Raw genomic sequence first — 17,827 nt, forward strand, 5'->3', positions numbered from 1 at the left:
TCCATAGAACACTGAGAAAAGTAGGATAAGTTGCAAGTCGGCAGATGACCACAAGTATGCCAATCGCTAGAGCTTACACCAGAACAGAACCCTGGAATGTTGCACACTGTCAGGGTACAGCTATCTGCAGTCACATAGAGTGACTTCCGAAATACCCTTTTAAGGTCAAAATGTATACAATTGTTAATCCGGTCATTTTTTTCTTTTTATGTATGCGTGCACTTTACTGTAGGAAGAATTTGTAGAATAATATCCTTAAAAACCAAGATCAACCTCCGTGATCTTTCATTTAAATTAAGTGATTTTTGTTTCCTTCAAAATTTGTACTGATGCGAAAAGAATAACCTTGAGTTGATTGAACAAATTCCCTAAAGAAGCTCCAAGATGCGTGTCTCCATCTGTAATCCATGGCTCTAGCTTTGCATTATGTGACAACAGCGGAAATCTGATCAGTTGAAATGTCAAATATTTTACCAAACGCCTTTCTTTGCTCACTCAATTCTTGACATTCTTATTTCTGTTCAGATGAACTAGAGTAGTAATAGTCACATTTACACGTTCCGCAGGCACATTTTTAATGACTAGAGCCAGAATCAAGGTGCTATGGCATCATTATTTCTCTTACACCATGGTTTCAGTCTTTGCGAAGTCTCAGCAGTAGGAATCAAGGATTTTGGTTGGATTAGACTGGTGCTTAGAGAATGTTTCTGACTATAGACTAGTTAATGTCAAAAACTAATCTGCTGCTTCTTTGTTTTTGTTTTGGTATAAAATCATATTTTTTGCAACACTATTTAAAGGGGTATTTCTGTCTATCGATATGCCAGAATTGGTTCATAAATGCAGATCCAACTTTTTAGACCCAAACTTATGTCCAAAACAATGGTCCCTTACTGCAGCCTTCTTGAGGTTGCGGTGGTAAAGTCAAAACTGTGTAAACATCCTTTTTTGCACTTCAGTTGCGACTACTACCCACGTGTAAGTATAAGCATTGGTTGGCCCAGCATCCTATCAAAATGTCTCATCTGTTCTATAAATACTTATAATGGAGTTTATATGACTGTGTCTGGTTGTTACGCACTTGTCTTGGCTCCAGGACCAGGCTCTGCTCCCTTCCCTTATAGCTGCCAGCCTTTTGCTGTGCTTCACATTGGGTATTATAAGTTGCCCTCTAAACTCTAGTGACATCACCCAAGGCCTTTTAACACAGACTCGTGTCAGCTGGCTATCATCTCAGCAAACTCATGTTTGTTTCTACAGTCTGCAGTCACTTCCTCAGACCTGCAACTAAAGTTGACCATACATATCAGATGGCTGTCAGCCAAATGATGCTTCAGCCGACTCTCCCATATACAGGAGTGCTCATTGAGCTGAGCACTCCTGTGCTTTCTATGAGAAACCTGCAAACTGACACATCGGCGAGTGGCTTATCTCCAGGAAAGCAAAGCAATGGGCAGTTCAAAATCATACTGTTATGAACATGACACACTTAAACACGGGTAACAGGCAGGAATAAGGAAGGAAATACACCACCTCGGATCTGACTCCCTAAAAGGCCGTCGAGGAGTTTCTCGTACCTCCTGAAGAACCAGAAGGAAGCCTGCTACACACTGCTAACAAGGAGGGAGAGGAAAGTGTGCAGGTTGACACCAGGGCCACCCCGTGATGACTATTCGCTTGAGGCTGGTTCTAGAAGGTGTGGAGCGGTGGTGGTGTCACTCACTGCTTTTATCTCTGCCCTCTGACAACGTCTTCTTTCAGTTGGAATCTATGGCAGCGGAAATAAAAGCAGAGTTCCGGCGCTGCACTCGCATCTCCCACAGCATCCGTCATCCAGGATGTCTTCAGAGGGGGCAGCGATGCAAGAATCTAGTGAGTAACTGCAGCGCTGGCCCCTGTGATGTCCTGTTCCAGGAGGGGTCATGGATGCTGTGAGCATTGTGTAATAAAGCAGATTACAAAAGGGGTTAGAGTGTAAGGATAGATAGTTATAAAATACATTTTAGGTGCTGGAACACCCCTTTAAGCTTGTTAACACTAGACTTGATCTTTGCCACATTGTCTTATGGTTCAGCAAGGATTTTTTTTGAAGAGGATATGAAGTAATCTAATCTGGTTTTGAGCTAAACTAAGTTATCACCTTTGAACCGAACACACATCTTACAAATTTCAGCTGAAGCATTTACTCGAGTCTGTCATATTTTCTGGCGGAAATGCTAATGATCTTTACACTTTGCACAAATATTGAGCGGTTTCAGATCCGGGAGAATGGACTGAGAATTGCTCTTTAATTGTAAAGTATATAGTAAAGTTAATTAGGAATAACAATTAAATTCAGTTCTGGGGACATTTACACATTTTGAATTTAAGGATGATGGAATGATGAAGTCTAATATAAACACCCCTTTCATACGAGCAGTTTCTCCAAGCACGGGGAATACAATAATGCGGCGTATTCCCTCCTGAGCTGTCATTTCTCAGATTGGCTACATCTCTGTACGTGATGGTATTAGTGTAGATTTACTTCGGTGAATATTGATGCAGCGTCTCGTGAAGACGAGATAAAAGATTTAAAGCTTTTCAAGTTTATGTCTCAGGTGACCGGGATTTTATTTTAAATGAGATCACGGAAGCCACAGAGGAGTGAAACGATGCATAGGAATATTAATAGCATCTTTTTATAGAGAGCCAACATGTTCCACAGCTCATTAAAATGGTGGTAACCACGACCTTTATTTTGATATTTCTTCTATAAATGATTACAATCGGCATATTCGATACAGCAGTAAAGTGTGTGACTCTCTAGCACCCCTTGTGTTTCGTCGGCTTTGTCATTGGCGGAGCCTGACGCCATGGGATGTGTAAATGTAGTTAATAAAGAAGGTAAGTAAATTAAACTTGGGAGCCAGGAGGATTTTATAACCACTGCATGACTGGTCCCACAGGCAGCCGGCGACATCATTCCTGCTAGAATATAGGCTGGATCTCTCTGATATATTTTCTAATACTCGGAAGGATTAGTTCTCATTGTCCTGCGCTGTATAATGTCTCTGTCTTTGGAAGTACTTCAAAAGCATTATCCTTGATTTCACCAATTATCAGAATACTGTGAGTAATCATTTGTGCTATTAAGTCAATATATGATTCTTTCCGTGCAGTGGTAGCACAGCCAGAATGAAATGTTCTTGTATCCGTACTACAAGACTGTGCATATAACAGAGAACCGGTCATCATTTGTTCATACACCGTACATTGAGCACAGAAAGTGGGGTGTCAACAGCTTGGATCTCTGGAGATGAGCTTGCTCTTGGGTTGCCTAATGCTACATGCGGATGATTAGGGAATTGGGTTTTGCTTAACTCCAGTGCTACCTAACACCGGTCATCAAGAGCCACCAACAGGTCATGCTTTCATTATTTCCTTAGTATTGCATCACCTGGACAGGCAATAATTCCATCACCAGGGCAATACTAAGGAAATCCTGAAAGTATGACCTGCTGATGGCTCTTGATGACCAGAGTTGGGGAACACTGCTCTAGTCCAACCTTGTTTATAGTAATTGGTTAACTTAGTAATTTATTATTTATGGGGCCCAGTATAACAGCTCAACATTAAAGGGCTTGTCCAGGCGTCCCCTAATAATGTATGGCACTGCTGTGTCCTGGGTAATTACATTGCTTTCACCTGGTCACTGATGGAGCAGATATCTGCTGATCTGTTGTGAATGACCAGTGTCTGACTCCCACTGATTTTATATTGCCACCTGCAGCAGTAGCCAACTGTTACCCCCATCCAGGCTCCTGCTGGGTACGCATAGACTAGACATGGTGCCAATCTCAGCACTGTAACCCCTAATATGCCACTGTAAGTAGTGACAGCTGAATGTGAGGAATCTGACAAAGGGAGATTACTGTCTTTGTCAGCCCAGTGGCACCCCTGCAGCTCGATAGTGGTATGCTCATGGTTACTGTGGTAACAGGGAGGCCTGACAAAGGCTTCCCTGTCTGCCATATTCCTCAGCCAATCAGATCCTGCCAGGAGCGGGGTCTATTTGGCATTATAAAATAGTAGAGTTAAGGCACTGTAGTACATAAGAACTACAGTATTAGGCCACGGCCCCACTATCAGTATTTGGTCAGTATTTTTTCTCAGGAGTGGGAGCCAAAACCAGGAGTGGGTGATAAATGCAGAATTGGTGACTTGTTTCCATTATACCTTTTGTCTGATTGTTCCTCACCTGGTTTTGGCTCTCACTCCTGAGAAAAAATACTGGCCAAATACTGATAGTGGGGCTGTGGCCTTATTAATACAGTCAAAAGATCCTAGATTACAGTCCCCTAGTGGGACCAATAAAAAAATATTGTAATAAAAAAATATTTTTAAGAGTAAAATATACAGTGGGGGAAATAAGTATTTGATCCCCTGCTGTTTTTGTAAGTTTGCCCACTGACAAAGAAATGAACAGAGTTATAATTTGAAGGGTAGGTTAATTTTAACATTGAGAGATAGAATATACCCAAAAAAAATCAAGAAAATCACATTGTATAAATTAGATAATTTTTTTTGCCTTTGCAGTGAGAAATAAGTATTTGATCCCCTACAAACCATTATGAGTTCTGGCTCCTACAGACCAGTTAGACGCTCCTAATCAACTGGTTACCTGCATTAAACACAGCTGTCTTACATAGTCACCTGTATAAAAGACTCCTGTCCACAGACTCCATTAATCAGTCAGACCCTAACCTCTACAACATGGGCAAGACCAAAGAGCTTTCTAAAGATGTCAGGGACAAGATCATAGACCTGCAAGAAGCTGGAATGGACTACAAAACCATAAGTAAGACGCTGGGTAAGAAGGAGACAACTGTTGGTGCAATAGTAAGAAAATGGAAGAAATACAAAATGACTGTCAATCGACATCGATCTGGGGCACCATGCAAAATCTCACCTCGTGAGGTATCCTTGATCATGAGGGAGGGGAGAGATCAGCCTAAAACTACACAGGGGGAACTTGTTAATGATCTCAAGGCAGCTGGGACCACAGTCATCAAGAAAACTATTGGTAACACATGACGCCTTAAAGGTTTAAAATCCTGCAGTGCCCGCAAGGTCCCTCTGCTCAAGAAGGCACATGTGCAGGCCCGTCTGAAGTTTGCCAATGAACACCTGGATAATTCTGTGAGTTATTGGGAGAAGGTGCTGTGGTCAGATGCGACAAAAATTGAGCTCTTTGGCATCAACTCAACTCACCGTGTTTGAAGGAAGAAGAAGGATGAGTACAACCCTAAAAACATCGTCCCAACCGTGAAGCATGGTGGGGGAAACATTATACTTTGGGGGTGCTTTTCTGCAAAGGGCACCGTACTTAAGGGAAGATGGATGAGGTCATGTATCGAGAGATTTTGGCCAGCAACCTCCATCCTTCAGTAAGAGCATTAAGGATGGGTCGTGGCTCGGTCTTCCAGCAAGACAATGACCCAAAACATACAGCCAAGGCAACAAAGGAGTGGCTCAAAAAGAAGCACAGTAAGGTCATGGAGTGGCCTATCTAGTCTCCATACCTTAATCCCATAGAAAACTTATGGAGGGAGTTGAAGCTCCGAGTTGCCAAGCAACAGTCTCAAAATCTGAATGGTTTAGAGATAATCTGCAAAGAGGAGTGGACCAAAATTCCTCCTGACATGTGCGCAAACCTAATCATCAACTACAAAAAACGTCTGACTGCTGTGCTTGCCAAAAAAGGTTTTGCCACCAAGTATTAAGTGTTGTTTACCAGAGGAATCCAATACTTATTTATCACTCCAAAATACAATAAAATAAAACAATTTTTTGGATATTCTATCTCTCAATGTTAAAATTAACCTACCCTTAAAATCATAATAATAATAATAATTTCTCATTTATATAGCGCAAACAAATTCCGCAGCACTTTACAATTAAGCGGGGACATGTACAGACAATAAATTCAATACAATTTAAGGACAGTTTAAACAGTTACATCAGAAGTGAGGTCCCTGCTCACAAGCTTACATTCTACAAGGAAAAGGGGGGACACATTAGGTGAAAATTGCTTGTTATTTCAAGTCTGGCAATTATAATAAATAGTGATTTTCATATAAAGCTGTATGATCCTGTCATCAGCCTGTATGTTTAAGTGCAATACTCGAGTACCGAGTGCAGTTATCTTGTGCATGGAAGGTGTGGAGACAGATGAAGAGTAGGGAACAGATTCTGAATGATATTTAGAAGGAGGGAACAGGGGAAAGTTAATTTACTGAGTAGTTAAGGTGGTAGGCTTGTTTAAAGAGAGAGGTTTTTAAAGCGCGCTTGAAGACATCGGGGCTAGGCATCAGTCGGATCGCCTGGGGTAGTGCATTCCAGAGAACTGGCGCGGCACAAGAGAAGTCATGGAGATGGAGGTGTGAGGTTCGGATTATGTGGGATGTTAGTCTTAGGTCATTTGTAGAACGGAGGGTACGTGTAGTGCGATAGACAGAGATGAGAGAGGAGATATAAGGCGGTGCAGAACTGTGGAGAGCTTTGTTGGTGAGAGTGATGAGTTTATATTGGACCCTGAGGCGACTGGCAACCAGTGTAAAGACTGGCTCAAGATGGAGGCATCGGTGAAGCGGCTGGACAGAAATACGATCCTGGCTGCCGCATTCAGGATGGATTGGAGAGGAGAAAGTTTGGTAAGAGGGAGACCGATCAGAAGAGAGTTGCAGTAGCCCAGACGAGAGTGAATAAGAGCAACAGTAAGAGTTTTAGCAGTTGCAAAGGTGAGAAAAGGTCAGATTCTGGAGATGTTTTTAAGATGCAGGTGACCGGAGCGAGTGAGTGATTGGATATGGGAGGTAAAGGAAAGGTTAGTGTCGAATATGACCCCCAGGCAGCGGGCGTGCTACTTGGGAGTTATGGTTGAACCCTCCAAGGTAATATCGATGTTAGGTAGAGTTGGGTTAGTGGAGGGAAGAAACACAAGAAGTTCAGTTTTAGAGGGATTCAGTTTAAGATATAGGGAGGACATGATGTTAGAGACAGCAGGCAGATAATCCTTGGTATTTTCTATTAGGGTAGTGTAATGCAGCGACTTGCTGGCATTACGGTAATGGTCCAGGATGTGTTTTACCTGACCATGTACCTTCCCCCTCAGGTGACTGGTCACATGACTGTGACGTAGCACAGGTCCTGCACGCACAGAATGTCTGTCTGATCACATGACTGCGACATCAGCAAGGTCCTGTCAGTATGTGTGTGTGTGTGCACGGGATGCATATATAAACCCTGCTTGATGGGAGACAGGTGTGTTCGGTGTGTGGGCGTGAGGCCTGTTCCCGTGTGTGTGGGACACCGACCGTGTGAGGCCTAGTGAGGCCGAGTGAAGCCTGGTGCCTGAAAGGCAGAGCCTGGATCCTGTGTGGATGTCAGTGGCCTTTGAGGGAACGACGGCTAGAGACCCCCACCTGGGATAGCCTTAAAGCCACAGTGGTGGCGGATTAAATGGACTGCAGCAACTAAACCCGGCAAAGGTAATACACTTTGTTATATGGACACTTATATAGACATTGCTATAGTGTTACCTTGCTGAAGGCTGTAACTTGGGCCAATTGGGCCTGTCTGCTACTAGAGAGACTCCCGGATGTGAAGTGTGTAAACATGCCGGTGATGTACTAAGAAGGACTGTGTGATATGCTTTTTATGATAAGATAATAAACTGCTGTATTGAGAAAATACCATAAGGACATTGCACGTGTGCCTAATTTACCCAGTGCAGTGAGTATCCCCCATTATGATGACTAGTGCTGCCTTACAGTAGGGGTGATGTCAGGTGAAGAGGTGTATAGTTGGGTGTCGTCAGCATAGAGATGATACTGGAACCCAAATCTGCTGATTGTTTATCCAATAAGGGCAGTGTATAGAGAGAAGAGGAGGTGATCTAGGACTGAGCCCTGCGGGACCCCGATAGTAAGGGGACGAGGAGAGGAAGAGGAGCTGGCAAAAGATACAGTGAAGGAGAGGTAGGAGGAGAACTACTGTAGGAGAGAGCGTTTTCCTTGAGGCCTATAGAGTGGAGCATAGTGAGGAGGAGCTGGTGATCCACAGTGTCAAATGCGGCGGAGAGATCCAGGAAAATCAGCAGGGAGTAGTGACCTTTGGATTTGGCTGTTAGTAGATCATTAGAGACTTTAGTGAGGGCAGTTTCAGTGGAGTGTAAGGAGCGGAAACCAGATTGTAGAGGGTCAATGGGGGGAGTTATCTGAGAGATAGCGGATTACACAGGAGTGGACCAAGCATTCCAGGAGTTTAGAGATGAAAGGAAGGTTTTATTCCATTAAAAAAAAGGTGAATATTTTTATAAAAATTTAAACATTATTACTTAACATTTTTTCGATTGTTGAAAAGAAAAATTTGATGGTGCATTCCCTTTTAATAGCAGCCTGGCAGGTTCCCTTTACAGGTGTTTCCTTTGTCTATAATCCCATCCTGTGATTATAATAGGCTTTTTTTCTACTCTACTGCTAGTGTACATGGCACAAGTGGTTGGAATAAAAATGAAAAATTTTCAGGATTTATTTTTATAAATATTATTACCTGCAAAAAATAAAACATAAGAATGGAGATAAAATAAGCAGTAGGTTTAGGTATAAAACTTGATTCATAGTCTCCGTAAATCAAAGCTGATTTATGAAGAGGCTTTAGATACAGCAATTTTCTGAAAGCACGCTCACTGTAGTCCTCTACAGTCGTTGCTGTGTCGATTCCTGTTTACATGCCGTCCAGAACACAGAGGGGCCTCTCCGGTTAGGAAGCCAGATAAAATGGCATCAATTATTGTCAATTGAAAATAATGATTGAGTGTCACTTACATGTAGCAATCCTCTCGAACACCCACCTGTAGTCAGCGAACGTGAGAACCTATCTAACCACTTACCAACCCGCTTATTTTGGCAGGTAATGCTTGCGCTGAGCCGTGTCCTGCTGCTGATATTACTGTTTTATTAGTTCATAGTCCAGTGTTTAAACCTGTCTCCGTAGCCATTATGCTGTATTGTAAGGTCCCGCGACCATAAAATGAAAGTGTTCCTTAGAGACTAAGCTCATTTTTCATTTCTAATTAAAAATGAATGTCTCAGTACACTAGTAATAATGTTTATCATTTAAAGGTGAGCTCGGGAAAAACTGAACAACCTCCGTTTACATTGGATCTATTCACCCGAGTAATTGTAATAAACCCATTACTCTAAAGCCATCATGACTGTTGGGGATGGATAAATGGTGTGCACACAGTGGGCGGATCATTTACTGAAGCTGTCCGGCCTTTAGACAGTGCATACTGAAATTTGGCACTTTTTAAGACTGTCCAATATATCAGTGTCTTATACTATTTGATAAATGTGATACATTGTTAAAGACTATGGACCCAATTAAAGCTTTCACAGTAGAATTCTGGCCTAAAAGTTTTGAAAAGTCACAAAATTTTAGCACAACTCGGAATTGCTCCAAAATTTTGCTACTTTTGACCTTTTTACGCCAGTTTCTCCCAGAACTGAAATGGGCTGGAGTGGGCGGGGTGAGAGCCAGTCGGGGCTGTCTAATTCATGACCACTAATCAGACAGCATGAGGAGTGTCTGACTACACCACTCCCCCCTCATCAAGACCGGTGAGAAAATTGTCCATCTTGATGAATCGGGGCCTATGTTGTCCAAGTATACTCCATGCAATAGTTGACTTTCTTTGGTCAACTAATTTATGTTAAATTGTCACAATTCAGGCCTTACACTTTCTACACCCTTTCTCTAATGAGCTATGCCCCCTTGTCAAGCTTGTTGAAAAAAACATGTCTAAAATACAAAATAAATTCGGTTCTAGATATGAGACCGGTTTTATGGCACAAATTAAAGGGAGTCTGTCACCCCAAATTTACATTTCAAACTAATTACATAGCCTTGTAGGAGATGAAACCACAATAAAAATCGTTCTTTTTGCTTTTAAATCAGTTCCTTCTTTGTCCCAAAAAACAACTTTTTTTATTATTTTCAAATTAAGGTGCTCAGTGCACCCTTGGCACGGCTTTTTTGATTGACAGTGCTGGCTTGTCCAGAGCTACAGCTGTCTGAATAATAAACATCCATTATGTGTTCACTTTACTTGTGCAGGAAATGGCAAACAAATCGCTCTCTCCACGCTGCTGACATTGCTTGTTTCCTCTGCTTATCACTTCAGTGCAGGAGAGTGCATACAAAGCACTCTATCCCCGCTACTGACATAGGTTGTCTCCTCTGCTTACACTTCAGTGATGGATGGAGCACCCAAATCAGTTCTCTCCTTGCATATGTCATTGCTATACAGTTATAACTGAATGTCATCAGTGAGGAGAGAGTGATTTGTGTGCTTTCTCCAGCACAGCGACAGTGATCACATATTTACACGGCCAGAACTTTTATCTTTCTTCCACAGTAATAGCTCTGCTTTACGTTACCTGTTTTATCTATTACATTATTTCTGTGTCCCATTGTGTATAAATATGTGAGTCTTCAGATTTTGTGTTACACTGATGAAGAGACCTGAATAGTCTCGAAAGCTTGCAACTTGTTACCATCTTTTCAGTTAGCCATTAAAAGGTATCTACCACTGAGGACTCTCAAATCTCAAATTGTTTTTTCAAAATTGTGCATCAAAATTTTGAATTTGACTCCTCAAAAATAAAATATCAACAAACATAATCTTGTGACATATCAAATTAAAGCCTGTACTGTTCTAAACAAAATGGTGCCTCTCCCATCTCTGTATCTTACTTTTAACCTGAGATATGATAGAAAATGTAACATCATACAAGCCCACAATTCAGACTTTTTCAAAACTTTAGAAATCTATGAAAAATTAACTAATGAATTTAAAAATGCAAAACTTTTTTTTTTAATTAACAAAAGTAGCACTTCAAAAAACATCAAAGAAAAAAAATCCAAAGACATTGGGTAAAAAAAATATATTCAGATTTGGATCACTTGACATGGAATGACCCATTGCCAAGTTTTAACTTTATTAATAAATTACTAGTAGGAATATTAGATGAACTGCCGAATCGTGACAATGTGAGATGTGCACAGTATCAAGATTTCCCTGCGGGTAGGCGTTCACATGCCAACTAGACATCTGCGCTTCTCTCAATTCTCTTCTATTGAGAGAAGTCTAGTAAGACTAGTTGGTGCTCATCACGTGACCCACCCAGCTGCAAGGGTATTAGAGGGGAATCCTGACAGTGTGCACATCAGTCACAAAGCATGACCGGACAGCCCACTAACTTGTTGTGAGCTGTGCTTTCGACTTCATGTGACTGCATTAGAGTCAGACCCTTGTTATTTTTGTGGCATGCATGGAAACATTTGGTGATGCTTTGCAAATATGATTTTTCTGGCATCACAAAATAAACTGTTACACGTAGATCCTATGGGGTTTAAAAGGAAAACACAAAATAGTACAAAGTGTTTTGTTGCTTTAGCAACACTGCTGCAGAGTATCCTACATCTATCTTTAAAGAACAATCAGTATTAGAGCTCATTCAGACCTCAGTATTTTATGTATGAATTCGATCTGTTTTTTCAAAACTCATACTCATTATAGTCTATGGTCTTGTTTACATGTCCATGTATTTTTGTAAACTGAGTGGTCGTCACCAAATCATGGAGATGTGTTCGATTTTGATACAAGTTGTGGATCAAAATCGCTTTTGTAAGGCTTTGGGCCCTTGAAAAAAATCGGGCAGCTATCCAATCTGATACCATTGTAATGGGCAGAAGCGGTTTAATTTTTTTTTTACTTCACTGATGTCTGATGGGCTGGGGTCACATTACAGTGGGTGTCCATCATAGGTGATGGATATCAATACAAAAAAGTCAAGTGAGTCCAAAGTTGAATGTTTTGGACACAGTTTGCCTAATTGAAGTCTATGACACCGTAGGGTATGACTGAATCCCATTTTTCGGGGGTTCAGACAAGAGTCCAGAATGTGATCTGGGCCTTACCCTTATCACCTTGGGGTGAATATTCTGCGTTGATTTTTTTGACTCTGGGGTTACCTTCTGACATATATAGTTCTTTAAGTTCTCTTTAACCGCTTCGCGACGGCCCACTGTAGATAAACGTCGGCGCTTGCTGTGCTCTGTACAGTGCCGATGTTTAAAAACGGTGGGTGGTCCCGCAGCGCTCAGGACCCCCAGGGTCCTGCAAGCGCTGCGATTCCGGTGCAGAGCGTTAGCTCTGACAGGGGACATCATCAGGACCTGATTGGATCAGGTCCCAATGATGTTAACCCTTTGCTATGTTCTATATGCCGCGATCTATAGTGATCGCGGCATATAGAAGATAGACAGAGGAGAGGGGGTCGTCTTACTTACCTCTCCGACGACCCCTGATACCTTCCAGGATCTGGTGTTGCTATGGCAGCTGGAGGTCACACGACCGCCTCCAGATCTGCCATATATGGTGTCCTGCCAGGCTCAGCCTGCAGCTGAAGCCTGGCAGGACACACTGACTGTGAAACAGTCAGCAAAGATCTCATGTAATGTAATACATGTCTATTACATTACATGAGATCAGTGATCAGAAAAATAAAAATTAATGTCCCATACAGGGACTAAGTAAAAATGTAAAAAAAAAGTAAAAAAAAAATGTTTTTAAACTGTTAAAAAAAAATCACAAAATAAATAATAAATAAATAAAATATTAAACCAATAAATCCGTATATTTATGCAAAACCAAAAAAAGTACACATATTTGGTATCGCCGCGTCCGAACCAACCCGATCTATAAAACTGTCACACTAATTAACTCCTTCTGTGCACACCGTAATAAAAATAAATAAAAAACGGAGCAAAAAAATATGCTTTTTCATCATATCGCCAAACAAAAAGTGGAAAAAAATGCGATCAAAAAGCAAAATGGAAATAAAAATGGTACCGCTGAAAACGTCATCTTGTTCCGCAAAAAAAAGCCGCCATACAGCTCCATCAGCCGAAAAATAAAAAAGTTATAGCGCTCAGAATAAAGCAATGCAAAAAAAATTTTTTTCTATAAAATTGTTTTATTGTGTAAAAGCGCCAAAACATAAAAAAAATATACAGTAAGTGTAGCATCGCTGTAAACGCACTGACCCGAAGAATAATGCTGCCTTATCACTTTTACCACACGCAGAACGGCATAAAAAAAAAAACCTCAAAAAACAATTCCTGAATTGTTGTTTTTTGTTAATTTTACCTCCCAAAAAACGGAATAGAAAGCGATCAAAAAATGTCACGTACCCAAAAATGGTACCAATAAAAATGTCAACTCGTCCCGCAAAAAACAAGCTGTCACATGACTCTGTCGGCAGAAATATGGAAAAATTATAGCTCTCAAAATATGGTGATGCAAAAACTAGATTTTGAAAAAAAAAGCGTCTCTTAGTGTGTGACAGCTGTCAGTTATAAAAACCCGATATAAATCTGGTATCTCTGTAATCGCACCGACCCGAAGAATAAAGTAATCTCATCTCTTATACAGCACGAGGAACGGCGTAAAAAATAAATAAAACCAATTCTTCACCTGCTACTGATTTGTTTATTATGTCTCCCAAAGATCGCAGTAAGGCTCTGCTCACATTTATCCTGCGCTCTGCGCTGAGCACTTACACCAGAGTTTCCGTGTAAATCTCTGAAATACGTGATTCAGATGGAACCCATGACGGAAGATTCCCTGTAATGAGGCAGATATAGGCTACTGTGGATGCCGTCTAGCCTGTGATCCCACGGTGTCATTTGTTTTAGGCGTGCATAAAAGTGCGGTTGGCCACAGTTTTGTGCACTTCTGAAAAAAAGGACACCGCTAAACAGAGGCCAGATGGAGTCCAGAGTAACTCTGCTGCCTCATTACAGTGAATGGATCCCACAGGGGTTTCATCTGAATTACATCACTTGGAAATTTAGATGGAAACCCCGATGTAAGTGCTCAGCCTAGAGCGCCGGATAAATGTTACGTAAAATGTTCCCAATAAAAGCTTCAACTCAGTCCTCAAAAAAAGCTAGTCCCCACTCAGGTCCGTCATCTGTTAAAAATATAAGGGACTTCCAAGTTACTGGTAGCAGAAAGGCTCTGGAAAAGCGAAATGGCCCTTGCCCCCCAAAATAAATTCAGAAAAGTTTGTGCTCCCAAATCCAAATACCTATTCTACAATAATTTGTTCTCCAATTGTCAAATAGCAATCCGTCCCTCCCAGATCTCGCCGTATGGCTGAGCGGTACGATACAGCCACATATGGGGTATTGACACTTTTAGAAGAAATTGTGTGACACATTTCGGCACCATTTTTACCCATTGCCCTGTGTGAAAATGTAAAATCTGAGGGTAAAACATTTTTTTGTGGTAAAAATATAATTATGCTTTTTTCACTGCCCAATGGTATAAATTTAAAAATTAAAAAATACTCACTACTTCCCTAGATGAATTCCTTGAGAGGTGTAGTTTACAAAATGGGGTCACTTGTTGGGGTTTCTGCTGTTTCGGCATATCAGCGACTCTTCAAATGTGACATGGTGTCTGCAACCTATCCCAGCCAACATAGCGCTCCTTTCTCTTCCGAACCCTGCCGTACACCAAAGCAGTGGTTTTCCCCCACATATGGGGTATCGGCCTACTCAGGAGAAATTGCACAACAAATTTCATGGTGCAATTTCTCCTGTTACCCTTATGATAATGCAAAATTAGGGAATGAAAAACATTTTTTGTGGGAAAAATTTGAAAATTTTATATTTACGGCTCAATATTATAAACTTCTGTGAAGCACCTGGGGGTGTAAGGTGCTCACCACACATCTAGATAAGTTCCCTAAGGGGTCTAGTTTCCAAAATGGTGTCACTTGTGGGAGGTTTCCACTGTTTAGGCACATCAGGAGCTCCCCAAATGCAACATGGCGTCTGCTAATTATTCAAACAAATTTTACATTCAAAAAGTCAAATGGCGCTCCTTCTCTTCCGAACCCTGCAGTGCGCCCAAATAGTGGTTTGCCTCCACATATGGGGTATCTGCGTGTTCAGAAGAAATTGCACAACAAATTTCATGGTGCAATTTATCCTATTACCCTTATGATAATACAAAATTAAGGGATGAAAAACGTTTTTGTGGGAAAAATGTGAAAATGTTATTTTTACAGCTCAATATTATAAACTTCTGTGAAGCACCTTGAGGTTCAAGGTGCTCACCACATATCTAGATAAGTTCCCTAAGGGGTCTAGTTTCCAAAATGGTGTCACTTGTGGAGGGTTTCCACTGTTTAGGAACATCAGGAGCTCTCCAAATGGCGTCTGCTAATTATTCAAATTTTACATTCAAAAAGTCTAATGGAGCTCCTTCCCTTCCGAACCCTCCAGTGCGCCCAAACAGTGGTTTTCCCTCACATATGGGGTATCAGCGTGTTCAGGAGAAATTGCACAAAAAATTTTGGGGTCCATTTTTTCCTGTTACCCCTGCGAAAATAAAAAAAATTGGGTCTAAAGTAACATTTTTGTGAAAAAAGTTAAATGTTAATTTTTTTCTTCCACATTCCAAAAATTCCTGCGAAGCACCTGAAGGGTTAATAAAGTTCTTGAATGTGGTTTTGAGCACCTTGAGGGGTGCCATTTTTAGAATAGTGTCACTTTTGGGTATTTTCTGTCATAAAAACCCCTCAAAGTGACTTCAAATATGATGTGGTCCCTAAAAAAATGTTTTTGTAAATTTTGCTGGAAAAATGAGAAATCGCTGGTCAACTTTTAACCCTTATAGCTCCCTAACAAAAAAAAATTTTGGTTCCAAAATTGTGTTGATGTAAAGTAGACATGTGGTGGGAAATGTTATTTATTAACTATTTTGTGTGACATATCTCTCTGATTTAAGGGCATGAAAATTCAAAGTTTGAAAATTGCAAAATTTTCAAAATTGTCGCCAAATTTCCAATTTTTTCACAAATAAACGCAAGTGATATCGAAGAAATTTTACCACTATCATGAAGTACAATATGTCATGAAAAAACAGTCTCAGAATCAGGGGGATCTGTTGAAGCGTTCCAGAGTAATTACCTCATAAAGTGACAGTGGTCAGAATTGAAAAAATTGGCCCGGTCACGAAGGCAAAAACAGGGTCTGGTGTGAAGTGGTTAACATTAAAGTTCTATCTCACTATGAAGTGTTATGTCCACAAATGCTCCTATGCCCCTAAAACAATAAACACTGAGGGTACTTCTCCTCCCCGAGTCCAGCAGCTCTGCATCACTGCTCTAATCTTTTTACTGGCTGCAACAGTGACATCATGACTACAGTACACATTACCTCTGCAGCCAATCATTGAGTTCAGTGGTTCATACTGTCTACAGCTGTAGAACCATTGAGGTCAGTGATTGGCTGCAGCTGCGATGTGCACTTTAGTCATGATGTCACCACTGCTGCTAGCAAACAGAGACACGAACAATGGTGGAGAGTCTGCGCCGAACTTAGGAAGGATAACTAGCATCTGTGTTAGCTTTTTTTTTTAGAGATCTAATACCATTTAGGGAAACACAACTTGATTGTGGAACATCACTTTAAAGAGTTATCATTTTAGCAATTAATCACTTATGCAGAGGATAGGTGATAACTTGCTGTGCGATCCATTACTGGATCACCCGCTGATCCAGAGAACTGGGCTCTTAAGGGAGGTTTGCCACGAATAAAGTACATTTTAATCAATAGATCTTTGAATAATAACTTTCACAATTGAATGTGTCTAAATAAAATGTTCCTGTGCTGAGATAATCTTATAAATGTGCCCCTGCTGTGTACTGTGTAATGGCTGTGTCTGACCATGGAGGAACATGGTCTGATCATACCACATCTCCTGGGCAGGGGAAGAAGCAATAGAGTATACAGACATTACAGCACGGGATCACAGCTGATCGCAAAACATTTTACTGTCTGTTTTAAACACTGTTTTACCTGAAAGAATGATTAGTTTGCGATCCTGTACTTTCCTGTTTGTGCCCTCTCTTTTGCTTCCTCCCCTGCCCAAGAGATGTGGTATTATCAGACCATGTATTGTACGATCAGACACAGCCATTACACAGGGGAACATTTATAAGATTATCTCAACGCAGGAAAAAAAAAATGTAAACACATCCAAATGTGGAACTTATTATTATTCAAAGATCTATTGATTAAAATGTTGAATAAATTAACCCTTGTTAGTGGGAAACCCCTTTTAAGTGCTCTGTTGGATTGGAGTCATGGCTGCATATGCATGTCACCACTCCATTTATTGTTTATGGGGCTTCTAAACTGTTCAGCGACATTCTCTTGACAAGAGGAGGATTGATCCCAGTTATTAATTTAGTCATACAAAAGAGATAACAGAATAGTTTCCCAATTAAAAATATTTCAGCATTGTTATTTTATGGGAAATTAAAGTTCACTACAACAGATGTGTCAGGAAAGGTGACCGGTTCTCTTTAAGGTTCTCTTTTTTTTTCTCTGCTCTTATTATTTTGTTTTTCTCTTAGGAACGCTGGATTGGGAGTATGTGCCATGGCATGCAGATTTGGAGGTATTCTTGCTCCATTCGTACCTTCCATGGTAAGAGCAATTTCTTTGATATTGATTTGCTTGGCATTTTAAAGAGCCTATAAGCGTTTATGATTTGTTTTAAATTATGGGGAATGTGACCGAAATGCAGAAGTCTTACAGATACATTTATGAAAACTGCACTCGGCGCAGCCAGACGACTGCCATCTCTTCAGCTCTTGCTGCATTATCTCCAGAGATGCTCAGAAACACTTGGATTTAAGCC

General features: G+C 40.9%; 1 protein-coding gene across 2 annotated transcripts in view; it reads left to right on the plus strand.

The window, feature by feature from the left end:
- LOC141273561 (solute carrier family 22 member 15-like) overlaps positions 1-17,827 on the plus strand; it is a 270,371-nt gene that overhangs the window by 187,682 nt on the left and 64,862 nt on the right. For both annotated transcript variants that reach the window (XM_073685577.1, XM_073685576.1), the window contains exon 10: positions 17,541-17,613. In XM_073685577.1, the coding sequence (XP_073541678.1) occupies positions 17,541-17,613 (73 nt within the window). The remainder of the gene's footprint in view (positions 1-17,540; positions 17,614-17,827) is intronic.

Source organism: Phyllobates terribilis, unplaced genomic scaffold (genome assembly GCF_046119375.1).
Source record: "Phyllobates terribilis strain yellow unplaced genomic scaffold, ASM4611937v1 Scaffold_5__5_contigs__length_657084704, whole genome shotgun sequence".
NCBI lineage: Eukaryota > Metazoa > Chordata > Amphibia > Anura > Dendrobatidae > Phyllobates > Phyllobates terribilis.